Below are 11,500 nucleotides of genomic sequence, written 5' to 3'. Positions count from 1 at the left end.
TAGATACTAGCGGCCAGCTGGCGACTGTCATCAGCTGTACGGATTTTTAAACGTCCCCACACAAGATTATAGATTATAAATCAAGTCTGAAGAAATAGCTAATTCTAATTATATACATATGAAACACACCTGAACAAAAACGGTTCAACACAATGAGACAAACTGTATACGCAACTTCTGTTACTGTGGTCACATCCCCGTGGGGATTATGTGCACTTGTGCAGCCAGCCAAAACATTGTAAAGACAAGCAAATGGTTTATCTGTAACTGTCAGAGTAGTGTGTAAATACCTATCGGTAGAGACTAAATTAACTTCCTATAGGGGAAATGGCTAACTATGCTATTTTTATTATTCGGATATCGCACTTATCTTGTCTGATAATGTGCATAGGTTTAACTTGCCAGTTTTAACCTATCCCATCTCGAAAATCAATTGATCTCACTGCGTATGCCGTAAGCACGGTTTGGGTGTCGTAAATATTTCATTCAGGCTCAGCAGCAAGCCGCCAAGGAGATTAAAAGGTCTGAATGACAGAACTCTATGGTTTGAATACAACGCGTTTGACAAAGGAAATGGTACTTGTGGTCTTGTTTGTTTTACTAACGTCACATAGCCTACTTTAATTAAACTCTAACGCCGAGCCATTTAATTATCTTACTAGCAAACCACTCGGGTGCAAAGATTCCATGGACAGGAGCTTCAAGATAATGTTATTCTGTTGTCTCGAGAAGCAGTTTTTGTCGATTGACATGGTGGCTTGAGGTGGCTAACATTAGCTTGATAAAGTTTTTGGTTGTCTTTCTGAGAAACTTTGCTCGTAAATAAGAAATCAAGGTGGCAAAGATAACAAACGATGGGTCATGTCAAGTTGTACGCCAAGTAAAAACGTGAAGTTCGTTACCTTCAAAATAAAATTGAAACCAATCGCTAACCGTTACCTTTTGATTGATCAGCGACCGCAATTAAATGCAAATCGTCACAAATAGATACAACTAAGCACTGGTCGCACGTCATTGGAACTCAGCTTGACAAGGTGCATTCTTATCCAGTATTGGTTGCAGCAAATGGAAACGCTTTTAGCTAGCAAGCTAAGTTGGTAACCAGCTAACATATCTGTTTGGAAATGGAATGGTTGCGACAGTCGCTGGATTTTGTAGTCTCTCTGGCTGTATTACAATATCCTCTGCTTAATGATTCATGTCACTTCACGTCGCTGCTGATCGGAACTGTTTAGCTAGTCTACGTCATTGACTGGAAGAAAGGAAGCTAACGATACGTTAGCTGGCTATTACCTAGATGTTTTCAACGTGTTAGCAAGCCAACTGCAATTAGCAGGTGGCCAAGCAACGCCAAACCTTGAAGAATCCAGCCGACATCGCTAGTTTGTAACCATTAACTTCTGCCCTGCGTTTAACCTGCGAATTCCTGGGCGCTTGCAAGTACGAATACATCGCCTTATCAGCCTTTACAATGAGAGTAAACAGTTGATGCTTAATCACTACGTTACAATTCGTCCAGGACATTCAGGGAACGGCCATAGCTTGGAGGATCAGACACCGGATTTAAATAAATAGGCAGCTATCTTCAGAATCATGAAAAACTGCGAATACCATCAAATCGACCCACAGGCACTATCGACCCCAAACCCCACGCCACCGCCGCCACCCTGTGCTGAGAAGAAGAGCAAACGGGCAAAGAGAAAATGGGAAGTTTTCCCTGGAAAGAATCGTTTCTACTGCGATGGACGGATCATTTTATCTCGACAGAGCGGCGTTCTTCCACTGACTCTCGGCCTCATTCTCGTCACAAGCACCCTATTCTTCATTTTCGAGTAAGTGCACCGCGCCGCTGTTGTACTTTCCAGTGCTTCATATGTTAATGTTCGGTGTCTATGGTCACAACGAATAATACGTTTAAGTGTTCTAGCCTAAAACTTGCCCACTGTTTGTTTAATGGTGATAGTTCAGAAGTTATGGCTGATTAAGACCTAGTTTCGTAATTTACGTGACTCGATGTACAAAAACGAAGTAGAATACTTTATTTCGACTAGCTGCTTAGTTTCGGTTATTGTAAGATCTGGGAAATGAACTGGTTATTTATAGGACGTACTCGTGAAACCACTACACTTGGTAAAGGTTAACTTCGATGGGCCCCCAGTCTGATGTACAACAGTTTCTCTGTGGTCTACAATCTAGAGATCAGATACAATCTGACGTGATACTGTAACTGCGATGATTCTAGAGAACCACGAGCAGGGTGTCACACCCTTTTCGCAAACCGAAAGGTTCAGTCGCTTTCACTTCCTTGTGTGATTCTGCATTTTCTGGGAAATGTATATTTGTCGACAGCAACATGACAGAACTCGGTCCCGAGGGGCTACAGTCCAGCTGGTTGCATCAACATCTTGATATCTTCAGTGTTTTAAACAAGGACAGGAACGTTCATTTACAATAAAAGGCATTTAAAAAATAAGAAAAAGGCAGATCAGCCAGACTGGATAACTGAGCTTGGTTAAGGAAAATATGATACCTTTCGGCACGACAGGACCAAAATTGCGTACCCCTAGCCTATTTGAATGTTCACCCTTCTGGTCTAGCTGTCCCTACCTGGTAGAGCACCTGACCAGCTGCATCCCTGTGATTGGTGGAGTGCTGTTTGTCTTCGTGGTCATCACCCTCCTGCAGACCAGCTTCACTGACCCCGGGATCCTGCCCAGAGCTGGGCCAGACGAGGCCGCAGATATTGAGAGGCAGATTGGTGAGAGGAGTGTGGAGTGTGGAAAGAAACTTTCAGCAGGCATTCACTGTGACCCACATGCTGACACACACACACACACAAACACACCTGCATGCTAACACACTAATCGGATGCTCTGACCTCACATGCGCATACTCGCTGTCATGGGAGCACACTACTGCACCCGTTCACATTGGTACGCAGGCTCTCACAGGCACACATGCTGACACACAGTAAGATAGCCATAAGCCACTTAGCAAGACAGCATATACACACACAGGCTCACACACAAATACAGCGGTGCACATGTACTTTCATATTGGAACACACATGAACACACCCTTTAATGAAAGTTGAGCCTTGCTTTATCCCCATATTCCTTTCCCATCCCTTCATTTCCCATGCAGACAGCTCAGGCTCCACCTCCTACCGTCCCCCACCACGGACCAAGGAGATCCTAATCAACCAGCAGGTGGTGAAACTCAAATACTGCTTCACCTGCAAGATGTTTCGCCCGCCCAGGACGTCCCACTGCAGCCTGTGTGACAACTGTGTGGGTAAGGCTGGAGAGGGCCGGGCCTTGACCTGCCACAGACACTCCCACACTTTCTTTAGACATGCCCACACATAACAGCAGACACGCTCTTTTACCCCATTTGCCCCTTCATGCAACGGGCAGGTTTGTCTTGCTTGATGAAAGCCGAACCCCTGATATAGATCAGTGTGACTCCTGCTCTGTGCTCCTGACTCAGGGTGATGACTCATCCATGACTCATCGTGCCAAGAGGCTGTTGGAAGGCGATATTTATTTGTGCGTGCTGACATAATCTTGGGAACTTGAGGACTCTTGGAGAGCGGTCTTGGCATGACTAACAATGCCTGGCCTTTTAATAAATATTTAGTTTTATGATGGTCAATTAATCACTGTGGGAATGAATACTGGTGCTGGGTTGCACGGTTGTAACCGGATGATTTTTTGTGATGTGTGATTGGCCAGAGGCCTACACATCGCTGTTGATAGGCTGATATTGCATTACGGCTTCTCCTGGCCTCACTCTGAGGATGTCACCCTCAAAGGCGTGTTATCTGTCTGTGAAGCGTAAATTGAAAAGCCGGTGTCCTGGGCACGCAGTCTGGAAACCACTGTTCCATTTGTACGGTCACTGGCGGGTCGGTTCTCAGTGTGAGTTGGCTAAGAGTGTGGAAAAAGAGCCGATCGGCTGTCCGAGAGAACTCAAGATTGAAACCAGCGTTCTGGCTCGCCGTGCCCGATTTCTAACACGCACTCTTACTTGTGTATTTGTAATCCTCCACAGACTCTGAACAGTGACATTTACGCATGCCCGTAGTACAGCAGCATGTAAGAGCTCAGCTGAGTGGGGCTAGCACCATGAAAATGGTGCAGTATGCCGTGGGTTGTGGGTAATTTCTATTTCTATCCTCCAGAACGGTTTGATCATCACTGCCCCTGGGTGGGGAACTGTGTGGGCAAACGCAACTACCGCTTCTTCTACAGCTTCATCGTCTCCCTGTCCTTCCTGACGGCCTTCATCTTCGGCTGTGTGACCACTCACCTGGTGATGCGTATGTGTCCTGCCCTTCCTCCCTCTCTCTGCAGTGCCCTTTAGACATTTCAGTGCTGAAAAAACACCTGGATATGTGACAGCCTGCGCTAACGGCCTTTTTCTTAAATAGAGTCCCAAGGAGGAAAAGGCATCATCTTCGCCCTCCAGGAGAGCCCTGCCAGATATCCTTTTCTCACTGCCTCCTGGGGATCTGGCTTTCTGCACCTGCCTTGAATAACAGCATCTGTTAGGTTACTGAAACGTAAATGGGCCCAGTCCATGTACACCGGCTTTTCAGTTCATTTCCTGAGCTGGTGGCTGCTGGGATATGTAGTTTGTTTCCTGGAGAAGAGCCATTTGCTGAGATATGTAGTCCTGTCTTTTTTCATGGATCAGTCAGTAGGCTTGTGTGTATCTCTTTTTCCACCCCTCTCTGTCTTTCTCAGTGTGGTCCTGTGTTTGAGGTATTTTGTCTCCAACACTTAATGATCTGAAAACAGCGGCCAAACTCAGAATTAACCTTTTAGCTGGGCTAACATGACAACCACAGCATGAATGGTGGTGGTGATGATGATGATGAAGATCCAATAGGATACGTCACAGTCCTTGACTCTCCCCCTAGCACTGCAGTAGAGCTGGTGGTATGTTTCTTCTCTGTCTGGTCCATCTTGGGTCTCTCTGGCTTCCATACCTACCTGGTGGCTTCCAACCTCACCACCAACGAGGATGTGAGTATTCCAACATGCTGCAGCCACAGCCGTACAAGACTGTTCAGTAAATCACGAATCTACGTAATGAAGCAAATATTGACAATGTGCTCTAAAGGTATTGAAATCTGCATATTTTGTAGGACCTATTTCATTTTTTTCTTCACTGTTTCCCCTTGTATCCTGTTGACACCTGTGTGTGTGTGTGTGTGCGTGCAGATTAAAGGCTCCTGGTCGGGTAAAAGTGGGTCCGAGGGCTCGGGAAATCCGTACAGTTACAGCAACATCTTCACCAATTGCTGCGTGGTGCTGTGTGGACCCATGCCCCCTAGGTGAGTGGGCGTGGACTTGCGTGGAGGTTCGGTGTGAGTAATGACACTGATGCCCTCATCTCCCAAGCGTGATCTCTGCCCCCTCATCAGAATGACAGTCCCTAACTGCTATATGAAACAGGATGCTGGTCTAGATTCAGTGCTTTGAAGATGGTAGCTATGCTGTGTGAAATGCACTGTGCTTACCGAACTGAGGGCGAGGATACAGTTTTACGTTGCTGCTCTAAATGACCTGACCTCCGCTCCCTCTGTTTTACCCCCCCCCCCCCCCCCCTCCCCCCCCCCCAGTCTGATTGACAGGAGGGGCTTCGTGCCCCCGGAAGAGGCTCTGGCAGTGGCCCCGCCGCAGGTCGAGCTGCCCACCCTCGAGGCCAAAAGTGACATCAACATGGTAGGCGGAGCCTCCTAGCGGAGGTGCTGGGCTCGTAACTCGCATAACCTCGCAAAAACGCACGCCAAAACCTCACACCCGGGCCTCTCCGCTGGCTGTGGCCTGCCGCAGCATTGCTCTCATTGTGAACTTGCGCTTGCCACACCAGGACTGATACGGAGTTTGTGCCCAACTTGAAGACAGACAAACAAAATGTCATACCTGTTACGTGTTTTTTTTTTGTAGCAAATGTGTATTTTTTTTATTGATATTTTTATTTTTGTTTAATTTGATATACGTGCATGTATGTGTGTGTGTGTGTGTGTGCATGTATATATAATGTGTGTGTGTGTGTACTGTATGTATATATATGTGTGATTGTGTGTTCTGTTGGAAACCCTTACTATGTCATCTTCTGTTATTTATTTATTATGGGTTGTCAGTTCTAAAATTTGTATTTTTAGCTCTGACTTTCCATGCATAGCGGTAGAAGGTGTGGAGTCTTCCATCAGACATCTTATTATGACACATCAGAACCGACAGCCAATGGGGGGGGAGAGGCTGACCTCTGGCTTCGCTGCCTTAAATGAGCCGTTGGCCCATGCAGTTCTGACGCTCCGGCTGCGTTCCATCCCATAATCATAGCCTTGTCTAGTTCCTGTTACAAATGAACCTGTAATATTTCCCAGTAAATCTGAGTCAGCGGGCTGGGTTGCCTTGTGGATAGAAACACACTGGCCACAAGTGTTATTGGTGGTGTGGCTACTTCAGAGTTCAGTGGAAGAAACGTGTTTTGCCACTGTTAAACTGGTTTTGTGTGTTAAGGGGAGATTTCATTTTTGTAGGTTTTATTGTTGGCTGGTGTTACAAGTTTCCAGTTAGTGCACGGCTCATTTAGTTCCTGTTTTGTTTTTGGTTTGTGTAAATGAATATCCCCATCTGTGTGTGTGTGTGTGTGTGTGTGTGTGTGTGTGTGGGAGCGAGTGAGAGATAGAGAATGAGAGAACAGTGGAACCGAGACCTCTGTTTCGTCTGCGTAAACAGGCGTGAAGTTTTTCTGTGTGTATCTTGAGTGTTGAGGGTTATAAAGGCCTTACATAGACTGTTCTGTGTAGTGTGCTATGAAGACTCCTCTCAGAGAGGGTTTGGGTCTAGGGAGGGAGGGATTCATAAATTAGGTGCAGCACCTGAAAACAAATCTCCACACTGGCTCTACCTCACTTCATTTAGTGGGAACTCTTTACAAGGAAATTAGTCTGAAGTATCCTCCAAACTGCTTTTTTTTTTTGCGTATTTCTGTGTAGAACATATTCTTTGCTCAGGTCTAGCACCGCTGACCAATGACCCAATTGCTTTTAATTGTCTTTTATAACCTTGCATTTAAAAGCTTTACATTGCTTTGAGCTGTAAATTACCTCAGGACCAGAACAGATTCATGAAAAGTAAAAAACTGATAAGCCATGACATTTTGGGAAGTATTTCACAATTACACCAGTGGTGCCTTATTGAAATGTGTGTGTAACGGTTACTTGTACCTTTAAGTGAATTGAGGGAAGGTGCGGGTATTTAAAACTGAGGGATTTGTCCCCTTGACCTGCAGCTTCTGATTGTATTGTGTGCTCTGTGTCCACCAGAACAGTGCCTGGGCTGCCTGTAGTTTCAGCCTTTGGCTGACGCCGTTTCCGACATCACTTTACTGTATATTTTTTACTTTGTGTTTTAGGAATTTAAAGTTCTATTTCTTTTGGCTTAACGGTTTTAAATTAAAATGAATGAAAATTTAATAAGTCATTTTTTTATTATTGGCAATAAACTGTATAAAATGCAAATAAGTTTAACTGGATTGGGTTTTATTTTACTTTGAATTGTGTCTTTTTAGTTTTTTTTTTTTTAAATCATCCCTTTAGTTTCTTTTTTTCTAGACAATTTTTCTGGTGTGAAAGTACACTTGCACATGCACGCACACGCACTCAAGTATGCACCCGCGCGCACACACACACACACACACAAATATGTTAGTGACCTCTAATTACCTTCACATTTGAACCTCACAGTTACGGACTGAGCAGTCAAACAAAATATGAATGAAACTGGAAGTAACATACAAAATGCCGCCTAAGCTCATTATTATCACTGATGCAACAATGTGACCACTTAAGGGAACTGGATGTTTTCCACCAAACCCTATCAAAATTTGTCCAGTTTCATGATTTGCTACTATTGCTTTAGAAAGCAATGGAAAAATCAACAGTATTTAACACGGAGCGGAGTGTGGGCGGAGTGTGGCGCAGTGGGTAAGGAACTGCGCTTGTAACCGAAAGGTCGCAGGTTCGAATCCCGGGTAAGGACACTGCCGTTGTACCCTTGAGCAAGGTACTTAACCTGCATTGCTTCAGTATATATCCAGCTGTATAAATGGATACAATGTAAAGTGCTAAGTAAAAGTTGTGTAAGTCGCTCTGGATAAGAGCGTCTGCTAAATGCCTATAATGTAATGTAATGTAATGTAATGGAGCACCAGACCAAATTCAAGCCTTTTGTAAAAGATTTGGAAAAGCTACTGAAAGAATTCATTTTCTAATGAGATCCCATTGGTTCTGATATATGTTATTTACTTAAAGAGTTATAGCTGCAAAATGAGAGTAGCTTGTTTAAAAAAATAAGGCTACAGTAATTGAAGTACAGTATGTCATTCAAATCAAGAAATGATTTTGAAATTGTTAAAATATTTGTTTTCAGGTTGCTTTCAGAGTTATGAACACTTCAGAGTTACGAACAGACTCCATGCCTGTGTTTGTATCTGCGAGACAGTACTGCAGTTGGCTTCTTAAATTTTTTTGCACTGACTCTATGGTCACATTAGGTTGAGTTGGCATGAATGTGTTTCCTGTAATCCTTGTGTGTTTGTGTAGCTGTCTGCGTTTTGAATATGTGTCAACTGACCTTCCGTGCTCTGCGTTGTTCTGTGGTGTCACCCCCCCCCCCCCCCCCCCCCCCCCCCCAGGAGGATCGTTGTCAGGATTTTGCGGTGTCATGCGCTGGGTGAGGTTGGGGTGGGGTGGGGCAGCAGAGAGAGTGGAGATGGTAAGAGACCGTGTGGCGGGCTGTTTCTCCCGCATGTCGTGCAGTCTCGCTGAGATGCCGTTACCATGGTGACCCGGTGCCCATCCCATGCCAGGCCGCTTCCCGGTCGCTGCCTCCTCATCCCCTCTGCCCTGCAGGGTGTGTGTGTGTGTGTGTGTGTCTCTGTGTGTCTTATTTTAGAGCTGCACCAATCCATCCTGCATTTGAAGCCCCTTTTACTCCGTTCCCTCGCCGGGTTATGTAAAAGAAATGAGTCATTTTGGCACTTCAGCGTTGCTTGGAGGCACTCGGCCTTATTTATGCTTCTCGCAATACAGTATTTTCCCCTTGAAAAGTGAGATGCTTACTCGAGTTGGCAGGAAGTTATTCAACGAGAAAATGCGAGAGCTTTAACTCCCCCTGTATTGAGGCCAACGAGGAATTGTTATAATTCATAACCACTTCCATTTACATAACCGTGCTTCTGTCACAGTCTGATTTGGGAAGGTATCCATTGTCCGGACAGGGTATTCTTGTATAGGTAGTACATTAATTATGTGTTCAGTGTTCATATGATATGACTCTTATTATGTTGCCTGATAACTGATATTTTAGTGTTAATCTATAAACAATTTCGTCCTGGTGCTCCTTTCCTACAGTGACCCAAATAGCTTTCCTGAATATCTTTGGTTTCAGTGGGACAGAATGTTGTGAAATTGACATAGTATATCACTCTGAAGGTAACGGCCATTTTGAGTTATTTCATTTTGTATCATGTTATGAATAAGCCCTGCATCCATTGGCTAATGCCTGAGCTTCACCAATGCAATGTGTCTCTGGGCCCATGTGCCCCGCCCTCATCCCCACAGCCTGCATGCCTTTGATCTCACTGGGGATGGGCGATGACCCATCATTTCTGTTCAATGATCTGGCTGAAGCTTACTCTGCTGCTTTCATGCTGTAGTCTGTTTCTGTCTTTCTGCTCTGTTCTCTCTGTTACTGCTCCCCTCTTTTTCTACCTCGTCGTCCCCTCTTTCTCCTCCTCCTGTTCTTCACCCCTCCCTCCCCTCTGCAGTGTACACAGGGACCTAAAGACCTCTCCCCACCTGCGCCTCTGTAACCTTTGCCCCCAAGGAAGCTGGAGACTGCATCAATCAGCCCTGCTCAGGCCACGTTGGACCTGGTGACCCCATCCCCCCCTGCTCTGCTGCTCGGTCTGCACACCTTCAGCTTGTGTGGAAATGCACTCACAACCCGCCGTGAGCCCCAGAGATGGCTACAACTAGCGCAGATGTCAGAAGAGCTCTGAGCTCCAGGAGCTCTGCAGTGGCCCAGGCTCTCTGACTGCTCCACTCCAATTGGCCTCTGGCCCCCAGGTCCCTCCCAGCCCAGGTGTCCATGGAAACATCCAGGGGACAGTCGTGAAGAGGGCAGTCGTGGGTGTGGCTGGGGTTTGTCTGCCGGAAAACAAATCCATTTACCCATGAGTATGGAGCTTCAGAGCATTTTTCCTATTGCAACTTTCCTGCAGAGGGAAAGGAACTTCCCTTCAGAGAGAGCAGAAGATGGATGGATGGATGGGGCGTGCTCTCAGCCAGATTAGCCAAGCTTTCAGGAGCCGTCTACACGGCTTTACCCAACAGTTATGTTTTCTCAGAATGGGACAAGGGGAGCCAACGAGAGAGGCCAATGCGATGAAGACTGATGTCTGCAGCAAGCAGGCTACAATAGAAAGCACACGAATACTTAACCCTCCTATTGTGTTCAAATTAACTAACAACTTTTATGTTTGGGGTCAATTTGACCCCAGCAATATAAACCTGCAGAACATAATTGTAAGAGAAAGTGTTACCCAAGTTTCTCTCTCAGCTACTTTAGGCTTTTCTACTGACCATCTTAATAGCCCAGTAAATAAAACATGACTCTCCCCATCCTCCCCTTATACATCAAGTATTGATTTTATATGACTATTGTGAAATATGCAAATCACTATACAATCTCATTCATTGACTTAAAATGGAAAACAAAGTATGTTTTGGTGCTTGCAGGGCTTTATGTTGGTATTAAGCGCTCATTAAAAAAGAAAAATAACATTTGGAAAGAAACAAACTTTTATTATCAAGCATAGTAATATTTTATGTTCGGGGTCAATTTGACCCCAGGAAAAAATATAAAAAATGTCACTATTTCAAACATTTAGGCTCAGAAAACACTTCAGAACTTCAATAAGTAACACACAACAGTTATTAAATAATGAAGAAACACCAATAAAAAGTAAATTAGTCACCAGAATTGAGTTTTGATAAAAAATGAACAAAACAGCTCAACTAGGTACCCGTGGGTATCAATTCTTCATTCAGACGAGATAGGTGCAAGTTTCTCACGCTCCTGTTGACCCTGCCTTGTTTCCCTGTCATCAAAGCGTATAATGCGGTAGAAGACATGAAATGTCTCCAGAGACATTGTGGCTGGAAAAATTGCCCTACCAGTGTCAGCATTCCAAAGGCTTGCTGTTGCTTCACCTTTTGACTTGTACACTCCTGCCAAAATAAGCAACCCAATATAGGATTGCAGGTGGGTCACATCCAGCTCTTTCCAATTGTCACCATACACATGCCTCCCCTCTAAGTTTGTCTTCTCAAGAATATCCTTGGGTTTATTGGTGGTTGAGAGGCAACAGGAAGGTGTCTTGGTGGTTGAGAGATGACAGGGGGGTTTCTTGGGGG

General features: G+C 45.0%; 1 protein-coding gene across 3 annotated transcripts; it reads left to right on the top strand.

Moving 5' to 3' along the window:
• Positions 1-537: 537 nt before the first annotated feature.
• zdhhc18b (zinc finger DHHC-type palmitoyltransferase 18b) lies at positions 538-10,705 on the top strand. 3 transcript variants are annotated; one of them, XM_035430811.1, is made up of 10 exons: positions 538-1,832; positions 2,598-2,758; positions 3,145-3,294; positions 4,184-4,321; positions 4,433-4,484; positions 4,928-5,030; positions 5,229-5,341; positions 5,630-5,732; positions 8,716-8,795; positions 9,850-10,705. In XM_035430811.1, exons 1-9 carry the CDS (start codon positions 1,594-1,596, stop codon positions 8,755-8,757), a joined length of 1,101 nt encoding a protein of 366 aa, XP_035286702.1. In that variant the 5' UTR covers positions 538-1,593; the 3' UTR covers positions 8,758-8,795; positions 9,850-10,705. The 3 variants fall into 3 exon arrangements, with proteins under 3 accessions (XP_035286702.1, XP_035286700.1, XP_035286701.1); XM_035430809.1 differs by lacking the exon at positions 8,716-8,795; XM_035430810.1 differs by having other exon boundaries at positions 8,716-10,705.
• Positions 10,706-11,500: the final 795 nt, after the last annotated feature.

This window comes from Anguilla anguilla, chromosome 8, assembly GCF_013347855.1.
Source record: "Anguilla anguilla isolate fAngAng1 chromosome 8, fAngAng1.pri, whole genome shotgun sequence".
Taxonomy (NCBI): Eukaryota; Metazoa; Chordata; class Actinopteri; order Anguilliformes; family Anguillidae; genus Anguilla; species Anguilla anguilla.
This window is presented reverse-complemented; position numbering and strand designations above follow the sequence as displayed.

Coding starts and splice junctions, on each gene's coding strand:
- zdhhc18b (XM_035430809.1), top strand. CDS start 1,594: ATGAAAAACTGCGAATACCATCAAATCGACCCACAGGCACTATCGACC. Junction 1,833..2,597: donor ACCCTATTCTTCATTTTCGA/GTAAGTGCACCG, acceptor CTTCTGGTCTAG/CTGTCCCTACCTGGTAGAGC. Junction 2,759..3,144: donor AGATATTGAGAGGCAGATTG/GTGAGAGGAGTG, acceptor TTTCCCATGCAG/ACAGCTCAGGCTCCACCTCC.